Source organism: Oncorhynchus mykiss, chromosome 25 (genome assembly GCF_013265735.2).
Source record: "Oncorhynchus mykiss isolate Arlee chromosome 25, USDA_OmykA_1.1, whole genome shotgun sequence".
NCBI classification, from domain to species: Eukaryota; Metazoa; Chordata; class Actinopteri; order Salmoniformes; family Salmonidae; genus Oncorhynchus; species Oncorhynchus mykiss.
The window spans coordinates 5,447,452-5,463,365 of NC_048589.1; the positions used below are offsets into that span (position 1 = coordinate 5,447,452).

A 15,914-nucleotide genomic window follows, 5' to 3' on the forward strand; every position below is an offset into this window, starting at 1 on the left:
TGAATAACATGTATGTGTACATTTATTTTGCAACGCTCACGCACATGTTAGGGTCCTGCATTTTCTTATTTTCTACCCCACATTTCCATCATCCCACCTGAAGGGGCCAATATAGCACCTTCTCACATTACGTGTGAAATAATTGTCACGTGTGCGTACCATAATCATTATCCAATTAGTCCAAAGTAAGATCCCATTATTAAGTTAACTGACTTCAAATTAAATGTTTGCTGACACTCACAGCTCTGTTTTCATCAGCAGCCTGCGCTTTAATGCACCAAAATATAAGCCTCAGGACATTATCAGCATAAATATTTAATTACGTATTGATTGCGTGTTTTAGAAAACTATTTTTAGGCATGATTAGGTTTATTATTATTATTATTATTTTTAAATTTTACCCTACTTGTTCAAGTCCAACTTTTTCTGAATGAGTTGGGAGGCACATCTAGCTGAGTTTTTAATCACTAAAATACTGTTTATTTTACTATGGCCATTTTTCACTATTTTCACATTTTTCATCTCAAATCAAATCACATTTTATTGGTCACATACACATATTTAGCAGATGTTATTGCGGGTGTAGCGAAATGCTTGTGTTCTTTTCTCCAACAGTGCAGTAGTATCTAACAATTCACCACAATACACAGATCTAAAATTAAAAGAATGTATTTAAGAAATATATACATATTAGGACAAACAATGGTCGGAGTGGCATTGACTAAATACAGTAGAATAGAATACAGTATATACTGTACATATGACTTGAGTCAAGCAGTATGTAAACATTATTAAAGTGACTAGTGCTCCATTATTAAAGTGGCCAGTGATCCCATGTCATCTGATGAAGGCGCACATAGGCCTATTTATATCATGAATATGAATTCAGAGGGCAGAAATGATAAAATATTAAAACATTAGACCTCTCACTAAAGGCGTCAGTCATACAAAAGATACTAAAATCCAAACTGGTTTTGCAGCACGCAGATTCCAGATTGCCTTTGCCGATCGCTCATCATCTTCATCCATCAGTGAGTCGATGGCTTGAGTAGTCTCGCTCGGAATGGATTACTGTTAATCTGCAAAATTGTAATTATTCGCCTACCTCATGCCTTTTGCACACAATGTATATAGACTCTCTTTTTTTTCTACTGTGTTATTGACTTGTTAATTGTTTACTCCATGTGTAACTCTGTTGTCTGTTCACACTGCTATTCTTTATCTTGGCCAGGTCGCAGTTGCAAATGAGAACTTGTTCTCAACTAGCCTACCTGGTTAAATAAAGGTGAAATAAAAAAATATATAAAAACATTATAGCAGGATTTCTTATAAGCTTCCGGGTTTGAGTCCCGCTCCTTGAAAGCGGCAGCTCTACCCTTTAGCTGGTGCGGATGTTGCCTGTAATCCATGGCTTCTGGTAGGGGTATGTACATACAGTCACTGTGGGGACGACGTCATCGATGCACTTATTGATGAAGCCAGTGACTGATGTGGTGTACTCCTCAGTGCCATTGGAAGAATATCGAAACATATTCCTGTTAGCAAAACTGTCCTGTTGCATCTGCTTCATCTGGCCACTTTTTTTATTGACCGAGTCACTGGTGCTTCCTGCTTTGATGTTTGCTTGTAAGCAGGCATCAGGAGGATAGAATTATGGTCAGATTTGCCAAATGGAGGGTGAGGAAGAGCTTTGTAGGCTTCTCTGTGTGTGGAGTAAAGGTGGTCTTTAGATGTTTTCCCTCTGGTTGCACATTAAGTTTCCCTGCATTGATTACATTTTTTTTTATTTAACCTTTATTTAACCAGGATGGGCTCATTGAGATTTAAAATATATTTTTCAAGAGCATCCTGGCCAAGATAGGCAGCACCAAGTCATTACAAAAATTACAGACAAACAACATGAAAAATTACAATTAATCTAGCAAAAACCATAGAGTTCACAAGAGTATAACAAAATCAAAATCAGCAAATTAAAAACATTGACCGGTCAGGGAATCAGTCTCAAGATCATTCATCAGTGACTTAAAAATACCAATCTAGACAAGTTCTTCCAGTATTTTGTAAGGCGTTCCAAGACGATGGCGCAGAGTACATAAAAGCCCTTTTACCAAATTCAGTTCAGACATTTGGAACATGGCAGGATAAAGTCCAGCGAATGAAGAGAGTACCCACCACATTTCTGAACAATAAAAACGCCCAAATAAAAAGGTAGTAAACCCAAATTGGCTTTGTAAATAAAAGTATACCAGTGCCTGAGCCTCCAAGTGACTAGAGAAGGCCAGCCAACCTTGGTATACAAAGTGCAGTGGTGCGTAATGGTTTTGCTTAAAATAAATCTCCAAGTGCCATGGTAAAGGGTGTCAATTGATCTCAAACACTGAGCAGAAGCATTCATATATAAAATATCCCCAGAGTCTAGTAAAGGCATAAATGTAGCTGATACTAGCCTCCTTCTGGCTTCAAAAGAAAAACAGGCCTTATTCCTAAAATAATATCCCAATTTCAGCTGAATTGTTTCTGTAAGTTGTTGAATATGCAAATTTAAGAGAGAGGCCATCATCAATTAAAATTCCAAGATATTTATGAGGTTACAACCTCAATCTCCTTGCCCTGACAGGTAGTAATAGGTGAAAGATGTTTTAATGTCTCCGGCCACTAGAAGCGCCACCTCTGGATGAGCGTTTTCTGGTTTGCTTATGATGGTATGCAGCTCATTGAGTGCGGTCTTAGTGCCAGCATCTGTCTGTGGTGGTATGTAGGTAGCTCTGAAAAATACAGATGAAAACTCTAGGTACAGTGGCTTGCAAAAGTATTCACCCGCCTTGGCATTTTTCCTATTTTGTTGCCTTACAACCTGGAATTACAATAGATTTTTTTGGAGCGCTTGTATCATTTGATTTACACAACAGCTACAGAAATACTCATCCTAAACTTTGACGAAAGATACATGTTTTACATATAATTAAAGATACATTGTCATTTTGAAGATGCAAAATATATTTTCTTGTGAAACAAACAAGAAATAAGACAAAAACTGAACTTGAGCGTGCATAACTAATCACCCTGCCAAAGTCAATACTTTGTAGAGCCTTTGGCAGCAATTACAGCTGCAAGTCTCTATAAGCTTGGTACATCTAGCCACTGGGATTTTTGCCCATTCTACAAGGCAAAACTGCTCCAGCTCCTTCAAGTTGGATGGGTTCCGCTGGTGTACAGCAATCTTCAAGTCACACCACAGATGGATTGAGGTCTGGGCATTGACTAGGCAATTCCAAGACATTTAAATGTTTCCCCTTAAACCACTCAAGTGTATGCTTAGGGTCGTTGTCCTGCTTGAAGGTGAACCTCTGTCTCAGTCTCAAATCTCTGGAAGACTGAAACAGGTTTCCCTCAAGAAGTTCCCTGTATTTGGTGCCATCCATTATTCCTTCAATTCTGACCATGCTTCACTGTGGGGATTATGTTTTGGGGTGATGAGAGGTTTGCACTTGGCGACCTGGTTAGTGTGCACTGCGCACGGCCTGCCACAGGAGTCGCAAGTGCGCGATGAGACAAGGATATCTCTACCGGCCAAGCCCTCCCTAAACTGGACGACGCTATGTTGATTGTGCGTTGCCTCATGGACAATATCTGCGACAGAGCTTGGGAGCGAACCCAGAGTCTCTGTTGGCACAGCTAGGGCTGCCATACAGTGCCCTAGACCATTACGCCACCCGGGAGCCCCCCCCCCTCCCCCCCACATGCCTTTTGACGAACAAAAAATGTCTTTGCTTGTTTTTTTCTTTAAGCAATGGCTTTTTTCTGGCCACTCTTCCATAAAGTCCAGCTCTGTGGAATGTACGGCTTAAAGTGGTCTTATGGACAGATACGCCAATCTTTGCTGTGGAGCTTTGCAGCTCATTCAGGGTTATCTTTGGTCTCTTTGTTGCCTCTCCGATTAATGCCCTCCTGGTCCGTGAGTTTCGGTGGGTGGCCCTCTCTTAGCAGGTTTGTTGTGTTGCCATATTCTTAAATTTTTTGTAAATGGAGTTAATGGTGCTCTGTGGGCTGTTCAACCACTCCACAAATGTCTTGGTAAAACATCTCTAGGGTAGGGGGCACTATTTTTTACCTTCGAATGAAAAGCGTGCCCAAAGTAAAACTGCCTGCTACTCAGGCCCAGAAGCTGGGATATGCATATAATTTGGTAGATTAGGATAGAAAACACTAAAAGTTTCAAACTGTTAAAATAATGTCTGTTGGTATAACAGAACTGATTTGGCACTCGAAAACCTGAGATTTTTCTGATGAATGCTTTTACAGTATCCATTGACTTAGGACTCAAATTGCACTTCTTAGGGATTCCACTAGATGTCAACAGTCTTTAGAAATCGTTTCAGGCTTGTATTCTGAAAAATTAGGAAGTAAGAGCACTCTGAATGAGTGGACACCGCAGTGGCCCAGAGATTTTTCATGCGCGAGGCCTTTCTTGTTTACCTTTTATATTGACGACGTTATTGTCCGGTTGAAATACTATAGATTTTTTTTAGGCTAAAAACAACCAGAGGATTGATTATAAACATCGTTTGACATGTTTCTACAAACTTTACGGATACTGTTTGGATTTTTCGTCTGCCTGTTCTGACTGCGTTTGAGCCTGTGGGTTACTAAACAAAACGGATACTATTTGGATATTAACAGGGACTTTATCGAACAAAACAAACATTTATTAAGTAAATGGGAGTCTTGTGAGTGCATCGAAGGTAAGTGATTAATTTTATCACTATTTCTGAATTGTGTAACTCTTTGGCTGGTTACTGTTTTGTAATGATTTGTCTGCTGGGCGCTGTTCTCAGATAATCGCATGGTTTGCTTTTACCGTCAAGCCTTTTTGAAATCTGACACCGTGGTTGGATTAACAAGAAGTGAATCTTTAAACCGATGTATAACAGTTGTATGTTTTTTGAATTTTTATAATGAGTTTTTCAGGTTTTGAAATTGGCGCTCTGCAATTTCTCTGGATGTTGGCCAGGTGGGACGCTACCGTCCCAAGTCCCCTAGAGAGGTTTAACAAACTACAGTTTTGGCAAGTCGGTTAGGACATCTACTTTGTGCATGACACAAGTAATTTTTCCAACAATTGTTTACAAACAGATTATTTCACTTGTATCTCACTGTATCACAATTCCAGTGGGTCAGAAGTTTACATACACTAAGTTGACTGTGCCTTTAAACAGCTTGGAAAATTTCAGAAAATTATGTAATGGCTTTAGAAGCTTCTGATAGGCTAATTGGCATGATTTGAGTCAATTGGAGGTTTATCTGTGGATGTATTTCAAGGCCTACCTTCAAACTCAGTGCCTCTTTGCTTGACATAATGGGAAAATCAAAAGAAATCAGCCAAGACCTCAGAAAAATTATTGTAGACCTCCACAAGTCTGGTTCATCCTTGAGAGCAATTTCCAAAGGCCTGAAGGTACCACGTTCATCTGTACAAACAATAGTATGCAAGTATAAACACCATGGGACCACGCAGCCGTCATACTGCTCAGGAATTGTCCAAAAGTTTGTGTTCAAAATTTTGACTAGTACTATATGTGTAGAGTGTGTGACCCAGTGTTAGTGTGCGTATGCATGTGTCTGTACCTGTGTGTGTGTTTCTCTTAACAGTCCTCGCTGTTCCATAAGGTGTATTATTATCTGTGTTTAATTTCATATCTAGAGCATTCCTACTTAGTGTGTTTTGTTCAGGGCACTATCCTAAGTTGATAACTACATGATAAGTCTACAAGCTGTAAGGCACTAGCTTCGGACAGTCTACAGGGATGGCTTATTGACCTCTTGGGAGAAACTGGTGAGTACGGTAGCTGTAGAGTTTTGACTCTCATCATGGGTATGGGCTAGTACCCCCCCTTTGTGTCTTGGGACCCCCCCATCAGTGGTTGGTGTTGGTGTCCGAGGCACAAACAAAAATGTCTGTCACACCCTGGCCATAGATCTTTTTATTCTCTGTGTTTGGTTGGTCAGGGTGTGACTCGGGTGGGAGACTTGGGTGTTCTGTGTTTCTATGTTTTGGCTTGGTATGGTTCTCAATCAGGGATAGCTGTCTATCGTTGTCTCGGATTGGGAATCATACTTAGGCAGCCTTTTTTCCTTTTGGATTTTGTGGGTAGTTGTCTTTGTTAGTGGCCTGTATAGCCCTAGTAAGCTTCACGTTCGTTTTTGTTTCTTGTTTTGTTGTCGACATTTATAATAAAGAGAAATGTACGCCTACCACGCTGCACCTTGGTCCGGTCATTTCCACGATTTTGATGGCGATCGTGACAATGTCGAACCCTTTGCAGGAGTTGTCAGCAGCCGCATTGGTAGTAGATTGGCTGTAACCTTTCAACCAAATCTCCTGGTGTTTGTGCTTTAAAATGCTCAGTGGTTGTCGAGGCCTGTCAGTCACCACAGCGTACGCATGTGCCAACCGTTCCAGTACCTGCGAACTGAGACTAGGATATCTGTCTGTAATATCATAGTGTTTCACCAGTGAGGTTCATCGGGTCAGTTGCGGGACTGATGCTGTTCGTTTCATTTTGAAGGGTTTCAGTCTGCTTTAAAGAGAAAAATGTATCATCGGAAGCAGAGTACACTCTGCACGTCGATGCTTTTATTCCTGAGACGGCCGAAGTCTTGCGGAAGTTTCCAACGTACAAGAGAAGTTAATCTCAGCTACGGTATCGGACGACTTCAAGGAGATGGGAAGTTGCTCATTCACAGAGACTGCTGGCTCGAAATCATGAAAAGAATGGTCAATCAGGTTTGCTGATTAAATGTGACGAGATATTGTAATATGTCCTAAGGTCAGATTCTGCACCAAGAGGTTTCGAAATGTCTTTTTCCCAAGGGGTGCTGTCGACAGACACCCGTCGTTGATGACTTCATGCACCTAGCATTAGGAGAAGACAGTGTGGTCAGTGGAGACGGCACTGTGGCCGGTGACCATACTTGGTTGGTTTCCTTTCCATTAGTGGGAGTAAACAATCCAAGTCTGCTCCGAGTAGCAGGGGTTCAGATTCGAGGCTGGTAACATACACAGGTTGAACAAGCGATACGTCCTGGAAGTGTAGTTTCAGCATGAGTCTCAATGTGAGAGGTGAGGTAGTCTGAGTGAAACCTCAGTGTAGTTTCGCATCGTTCCCTTTTTAACCAATGTTTAGTTGGCTTCAAAGACCTTTTTCATTGAACAATGTTTGAGAGATGAGCGACACTGTCGAGCCTGAATCAATTAGCGCAGGAGGTTAAGCAGTCCTCCAGGACTGTTTCCAGGTACGGCCTGTTTGAGTTGCGTTTAGTGGTCATATTCCCCACAAGCTGGAGTGGTCGTTCGCAACGACGTGATGTCATTTCTGTTCAAGGTGAAAAAACAGATTTCCTGATCAGGTTTTGAGTGGAATTGGCTCGTGAAGTTTTTGACCTTTTTCTTCACAACCTTGGTATCAGAGTCTATAGACAAAGCCTGTGGGCTTGTTCCTTGATCGAGCAGGCCCTGGACAGGGTCTTGAGCGAGAGCGGAAGTAATTTTATTTTTAACCTTTCTAGCGCTGGGGTTCTGCTAGCCCCTGCGATAGAAACCCCTCGACAACATTCTGCTGAAAAGGCAGCGCACGAAATTCAAAAATATTTTTTTGAGATATGAAACTTTCACACATTAACTCTCCATCTTGTGTAACAAGTGTCATATTGTGTTAGTCTGCTATGGACTTGTTGTCATCGTATTAAGTTTATAATCAATAACCTATACAGTGTGTGTGTCCTATGTTATCATTTAGTTGGTTAGTTAATAAATAATCAAATTAAATTTGTGTCTGCGACGTTCAGAATGAAACTGATATTAGGAAACAATGAATTAGTGACTGTTATGATATCTATATATTCTTGAGTTAATTCGGGAGACGTTAACTCATTAAACAATTTTTCCCTTGGTGCCCCAAATTCCTAATGAGTTAATTGTTACATGATTAATTTAAGATAATAACAATTAAATATAGTAGGTAATTATTCGATGAATAACAGTCATCAGATTATTGATAGTCACGTCACAACATATTAGAGCCCCATGTGAGTAATCTAAGATAAAATTAAGCCTTACTGTTGAATTAAGTCTATAGGAATTATGTAGCCAAATACATTATACACCAATAGCGCTGTAGGAAGTATTGTTTTTGAGAGTGGCACGTGTGGTTCGTTTTCATCCATATACTAGTAGGGAGAGATTGACTCCGGTGTTGTATATCTGATGAAAAGTCCGTGTGTAGGGGGATTTACTGAACACCTACAATGGGCCGGGCCGATGTAGGTATTCTGAGAAATAGACTAACGTATTACTATTTATGTCTCTCGCATTCCAGGAGTGAGTAGACTCGGCCATTATTATTTTCTTGAGAGAGGACATATGGGCCAGACAATTATTTAAAAAAATTGTAGATATTGTTGTTTGAGCGAAACTGACTTCTCTCCATCTCTCACGTTTTCTGAGAGATGGAGACCAACAGTGTATTTCTTTGTTACTGCGTGTTCCGGTAAACATCACAGAAATTAACTGATTAAGGGTGAGCATGAGACATCATTATTAAACCCCCGTTCCCTTAAAGGGGACTCCGTGGTGCTTGGAACTGACGTTCCTGTACAAGTAAGGCTAACTTTTCACTAGATGCTAAGCTAACAAAGGGAGAGCAGCCATTTTTCCTTTGTTCACAGGGCGACACCCTGTGCCGTGGGAAATGGAAGTTCCGCCTCCCTGGTGGTGATGAATCACCAGTATATTTTTGTGACAAAAAATGATTGTGACAGCAACCATATTCTCACATCTGTTACAACGGGTTACACTTATGATATCCACTTTCAGGTTAATTCAAGTTTAATTCCCAGATAGCCTATGAAGGGATGATTAATCATTAACATCAATTACATTTACTTTTGCAAGCTCATTGAGTCCAACTCCGACAGTACTAATCCAGTATTGACGGAAGTCCCTCCTCTGCTGAGTTCAGCTTTCAGGGGTAAGTGATCCCTGGTGGTAAATAATCACCAATATATAAATCGTTGCTGTATCTAGGTTAATGTGGAAAAGTTTAAAATGCCTCATTGGTTGAAACACATCAATTTGAACCTCACCCAAATGACCTGAAAATGTATGTTGTCTCATTCAAGGATGTTAAATTGCTGAACATACCTTTTCAGGTCGATCATTTGGGTGAGGTTCAAATTGATGTGTTTCAACCAATGAGGCATTTTAAACTTTTCCACATTAACCTAGATACAGCAACGATTTCAGGTTAATTAAAGTTTAAGTCCCAGATAGCCTGTACAGGCCTTTAACATTGATTAATCAAGCAAATTTGCTTTTGCATTCACATGGTGAGAAAGTATATATTTTAAAAAACATTCCATTGAAGCCCAATGTCGTCTCACATTTTGTAAAAGTGGTTACTCTTCTGATATCGAAAACCTGAGAAAAATCCAACCAGGAAGAGGGACATTGAGGTTTGTGGTTTTTCAAAGCTTGGCCTACCGAATACACATTGAGATATGTATGAGGTTGCACTTCCTACGGCTTCCACTAAAATGTCAACCGTCTTTTGAAACTTGAATGAGGATTCTACTATAAAGGAGGGGCTCATGAGACCTCTTTGAGTCAGTGGTCTGGCCTTGGGCTCATGACGCGCGCTCCCGACTGAGTTACCTCGCGTTCCAGTGCTTTTTCTGAAGACAAAGGAATTCTCCGGATGGAACATTATTGATGTTTTATGTTAAAAACATCCTAACGATTGATTCCATACATCGTTTGACATGTTTCTAAAGGACTGTAATGGAACTTTTCAAGTTTTTGTCTGGATGAAGTGCCTGTGCCTCATGAAGATGGATTACTGGGCTGAACACGCTAACAACAAGTGGCTATTTGGACATAAATGATGGAACTTTATGGAACAAATCAGTCATTTATTGTCGAACTGGGATTCCTGGGAGTGCCTTCTGATGAAGATCATCAAAGGTAAGTGAATATTTATGGTGTTGTTTCTAACTTTGTTGATTCCAAAATGGTGGGTATTTCTCTGGCTGTTTTTTGACTCTGAACGCCATTCCCAGATTATGCTTTTTCAGTAAAGTTTTTTTTTAAATCTGACACAGCGGTTGCATTAAGGAGAAGTCTATCTTTAATTCTGTGAATAACACTAGTATCTTTTATCAATGTTTATTATGAGTATTGCTGCAAAATCACCGGATGTTTTGGAATCAAAACATTACTGCACGTAAGGCGCCAATGTAAACTGAGATTTTTGCATATAAATATGCACATTATCGAACAAAACATACATGTATTGTGTAACAGGATGATGAGTGTCATCTGATGAAGATCATCAAAGGTTAGTGATTAATTTTATCTATATTTCTGCTTTTTGTGACTCCTATCTTTGGCTGGAAAATGGCTGTGTTTTTTTGACTTGGAGGTAATCTAACATAATCATATGTTGTGCTTTAGCTGTAAAGCATTTTTGAAATCGGACACGATGGGTAGATTAACAAGATGTTTATTTTCCATTTGCTGTATTCGACTTATTAAAGAGAGAGAGAAAGAGAAGCAACACTTGCATACATTTGGGAGCTAGACTCACAATAACCCTAATACCTTGCCCCGAACTGCCGCTCTTTTGGGTAACAAGTAATATGTATTTACATGTTTAAGGTCTTTGTCAGGTAACTCTATGAAAAATATAGATAAACTCTCATGAGATACTTTACCTCAGGCGAGCAAAACCTCAATACTTTTTTAATATCAGATTTCACACACAAGCTGTTATTGACAAATAGACAAAGACCACTATCCCTTGTCTTACTGGAGGTGGCTGTTCTGTCCTGCCAATGCATGGAAAAACCAGCCAACAGTATATTTTCTATGTCGTTGTTCAGCCACGACCCGGTGAAACATAAAATATTACAATTTCTAATGTCCCGTTAACAGTATAGTCTCGAGCACATCCAGATTATTCTAAAATGATTGCATACTGGCCAATAGGACGGATGGTAGAGGCGGGTTATCCACTCGCCGACAGATTCTCACAAGACACCTGGATCTGTGTCCCCTGTTTCGGGTCTCTTCTTCATGTGAATGACGTGGGGTTTGGGCCTGGTCCGGTATCAGCAGTAAATCCTTTGCGTCTTTTTTTGTCTATCACATCTGAAAATGTTGTTGTCCGCAATGTCCTTATCCATAATCAAATGATTCAGCCAGGTCTGTGAGATAACCAGAACGTAACTAGCTAATCAAAACCACTAGATAGCAGTAGATTAATATAGTGTGACCAGCATATTCCTATCATTGCTGTTGCCATCCAAACTCAGCAAAAAAAGAAATGTCCTTTCACTCTCAACTGCATTTATTTTCAACAAACTTAACTTGTGTAAATATTTGTATGACCATAACAAGATTCAACAACTGAGACATAAAATGAACAAGTTCCACCGACATGTGACTAACATAAATGGAATAATGTATCCTTGAACAAAGGGGGGGTCAAAAGTATCAGTCAGTATCTGGTGTGGCTGCATTATGTACTGCAGTGCATCTCCTCCTCATGGACTGCACCAAATTTGCCAGTTCCTGCTGTGAGATGTTAACCCACTCTTCCACCAAGGCACCTGCAAGTCCCCAGACATTTCTGGGGGGAATGGCCCTAGCCCTCACCCTCCGATCCCAGACATGCTTAATGGTATTGAGATCTGGGCTCTTCGCTGGCCATGGCAGAACACGGACATTCCTGTATTGCAGGAAATCACGCACAGAACGAGAAGTATGGCTGATGGCATTGTCATGCTGGAGGCTCATGTCAGGACGAGCCTGCAGGAAGGGTACCACATGAGGGAGGAGAATGTCTTCCCTGTAACGCACAGAGTTGAGATTGCCTGCAATGACATCAAGCTCAGTCCGATGATGCTGTGACACACCGCCCCAGACCATGACGAACCCTCCACCTCCAAATCGATCCCGCTCCAGAGTACAGGCCTCAGTGTAACGCTCATTCCTTCGACGATAAATGCAAATCCGACCATCACCCCTGGTGAGACAAAACCCCGACTTTTTGCAAGTCCTGTCTGGTCCTGCTACGGTGGGTTTGTGCCCATAGGCAACGTTGTTGCCAGTGCTGTCTGGTGAGGACCTGCCTTACAACAGACAGTCCAGCCTCTCTCAGCCTACTGCGGACAGTCTGAGCACTGATGAAGGGATTGTTCATTCCTGGTGTAACTCGCGGGCAGTTGTACCATCCTGTACCAGTCCCGCAGGTGTGATGTTCGGGTGTACCAATCCTGTGCAGGTGTTACACATGGTCTGCCACTGCGAGGACGATCAGCTGTCTGTTCTGTCTCCCTGTAGTGCTGTCTTAGGTGTCTTAGGTGTCTCACAGTACGGACATTGCAATTTGTTGCCCTGGCCACATCTGCAGTCCTCATGCCTAAGGCACTTTCACGCAGATGGGCAGGGACCCTGGGCATCTTTCTTTTTGGTGTTTTTCAGAGTCAGTAGAAAGGCCTCTTTAGTGTCCTAAGTTTTCATAACTGTGACCTTAATTGCCTACCGTCTGTAAGCTGTTACAGGCTGACTGCACCGCTCGCGTCGCATTTTGATTGAAACGTCTCTGGTGGGGAAATACATATTTTATGCGGATTTTAGAATATTAGCATGAAAATCTGAAACCAATTGCATGGAAACCTAGCTAGTAACAGATCATTTGTATTTTATTCTAATGCTGCATTCATAACAAGTGGGACACGTTGAAAATACTACGTGTAACCTGGAAGCAACAGGTTTTGTGCGTTTACATGCTCTGCTAATGGCAAACAAGCTGCATCAACCATAAACTATTAGTGTTAAAAAACCATGCAATAGATTTATTTTGATAAATAATGTTTTGTTGTTGCTATTTAACTGTCAAATTCTGTTACCGAGGTTATTTCCTTAGTAGTTGAGTTCATCATGTGCTAGAAGTCAGATCTCAGGGATGACGAGTTTCCCACTAGTAATTACGAGTTGGACGGGCTTTCAAGTGGATTATATCCTCGTATTTACGAATTTACAAGATGTTATGAACGCAGCTTATCCTCTTAACACTTAATCTTTTATTTCATTATTTTTTTTGTACAGTACAAGATGACGATGGATGATCTAAAAGGCAGGACACTGAACCTTTCTGTGTGGCACAATGACTCCAGAGGGAGAAATGTCTTTCTGGGGCAGGTAGCCATTGACCTTAAGACCTGGGACTGGGGGCATGAGACCCTTACCTGGTACAACCTACAGCCCAAGGTAAATAGCATATACTGTATAAAAGTTGTGCAATTTATGTAGAAAGAAACACCACAAGGCAGCTTGGTACATTGCCTCCCAGGCGTTGAGGTCAATCCCATTTTAATGTAGTCTTTTCAGGTGGATTTGAAATGTAATTAATGACAAAATGCACCATTACTTTCAAAGAGGATTATTTTCAGTTAAATCTCAATTCACTTTCTGAATTTCCTGAAAAGCCTGCTTATTTGTCCCACCACTGACCTGAGCAGATCTTTGGTAAGGAAGAGTTTCCTGGAAATAAACCACAACACAAATATTATTGTAGAACATGTGATAAAACCCAGCTGGACACCACCTCTCCCTCCCTGACCAACATTGGCCCTGATATGGAGATTAAATGCTATGTGCAGTAAGAGACGAGTTCATACTTTATTGATCTCCAAGGATAGATTAGTTTGTCGACCTGACAAACCCACAATAAGAACAAAAAAATATCACAAGACATTAAGAACAACTATTGGATATAACGTACGTTTGTAAATGTTTTGGAAACAAAAATCAGTAAGAGCAACACTCAATTATAAATGCCTGTGTGTTAAGTTATCATACACTTGTTTTTATTTGCAGAATCCTGGCGTTCAGGACTCTCCTGAATATCATGGACTGTTGACAGTAGCACTGAAATATATTCCCCCTGGCTCAACAGGTACTGACTGATATGATATGCCTGTCTCTTTCGTGAATGGGATATAATTATGGTATGATAGAAAAAGTGACAACTAATTCATGTTTAAATCTCTTTACTGATCCAAAACATTTAAAAAAGATATGTATACAGTACCAGTCAAAAGTTTGGACACACCTACTCATTCAAGGGTTTTTCTTTATTTTTTTAGTATTTTCTACATTGTAGAATAATAGTGAAGACATCCAAACTATTACATAACACATATATGATAAATTATTAACTGAAAATGTTAAACATATCAAAATATATTTGATATTTTAGAATCTTCAAAGTAGCCAGCCTTTGCCTTGATGACAGCTTTGCACACTCTTGGCCTTCTCTCAACCGACTTCATCTGGAATGCATTTCCAACAGTCTTGAAGGAGTTCCCACATATGCTGAGCATTTGTTGTCTACTTTTCCTTCACTTTGCGGTCCAACTCATCCCAAACCATCTCAATTGGGTTGAGGGCGGGTGATTGTGGAGGTGAGGTCATCTGATGCAGCACTCCATCAATCGCCTTCTTGGTCAAACCGGTCTAATGTCCATCACTTTCTTGGCCCAAGCAATCTCTTCTTCTTATTGGTGTCCTTTAGTAGTGGTTTCTTTGCAGCAGTTCGGCCATGAAGGCCTGATTCACGCAGTTTCCTCTGATGTTGATGACAGTTGATGTTGAGATGTGTCTGTTACTTAAACTCTGTGAAGCATTTATTTGGGCTGCAATTTCTGAGGCTGGTAACTCTAACAAACTTATCCTCAACAACAGAGGTAACTCTGGGTCTTCCTTCCTGTGGCGGTCCTCGTAAGAGCCTGTTTCATCATAGCGCTTGATGGTTTTTGCGACTGCACTTGAGGAAACTTTAAAAGTTCTGGAAATGTTATGGATTGAATGACCTGCATGTCTAAAAGTAATGATGGACTGTTGTTTCTATTTGCTTATTTGAGCTGTTCTTGCCATAATATGGACTTGGTCTTTTACAAAATAGGGCTATCTTCTGTATACCACCCCTACCTTGTCACAACACAAATTATTGGCTCAAACGTATTAAGGAAAGAAATTCCCCAAATTAACTTTTAACTAGGCAGACCTGTTAATTGATATGCATTCCAGGTGACTTCCTCATGAAGCTGGTTGAGAGAATGTGAAGAGTGTGGAAAGCTGTCATCAAGCAAAGTGTAGCTATTTGATGAATCTCAAATATATTTTGATTTGTTTAACACTTTGTTTACTTCAATGATTCCATGTGTGTCATTTCATAGTTTTGATGTCTTCATTATTATTCTACAATATAGAAAATAGTACAAATAAAGAAAAACCTCTTTAATGAGTTGGTGTGTCCAAACTTTTGACTGGGACTGAATGTTTAACCTTTATTTTAGGCACGTCAACAACACATGTAGTGCACATTTTGCAGACCTCAATCAATTAGTGTCATAAAACAATTATACATTTTTCTTATTAAACTCTTCCTCCCCTAGCGATTTCACAATCTACAAAAATACAATATCTCACAATCTACAATTATGGTGCCACTCTGCACACACAAGCTTGTTAGCTAGCTAGCGCAAAGGACATTCAAAGTTCCTTCATAGAAGCTGCTCCTCCTAGGTATAATTATGTGGACCTAATTCACATGGCATAATGTGATGCCCAGTACTTCAAGCCTCCTTCTCAACCCGCTCTTGCTGTCTCCCCACCCGCAACATTTTAGTTACATCTTGCACCATAGGCTACACATCATCAAAGGTTGATTTCACAGGTTAAAAAAGGAACAGAAACGAACAATATAAACCGGTACTTTTTTGGGGTTCAACCCTGTCGGAACAGTGGAACGAAACCAAACCGATTTGAATTTTTTTGGGGTTACAACCCCTGA

At 40.4% G+C, this 15,914-nt stretch overlaps 1 protein-coding gene across 2 annotated transcripts in view; it reads left to right on the top strand.

The window, feature by feature from the left end:
• The window catches only part of si:ch211-266g18.6 (synaptotagmin-like protein 1), a 53,972-nt gene that overhangs the window by 30,638 nt on the left and 7,420 nt on the right, over positions 1 to 15,914 (top strand). For both annotated transcript variants that reach the window (XM_036962781.1, XM_021584357.2), the window contains exons 12-13: positions 13,166 to 13,327; positions 13,937 to 14,015. In XM_036962781.1, the coding sequence (XP_036818676.1) occupies positions 13,166 to 13,327; positions 13,937 to 14,015 (241 nt within the window). The remainder of the gene's footprint in view (positions 1 to 13,165; positions 13,328 to 13,936; positions 14,016 to 15,914) is intronic.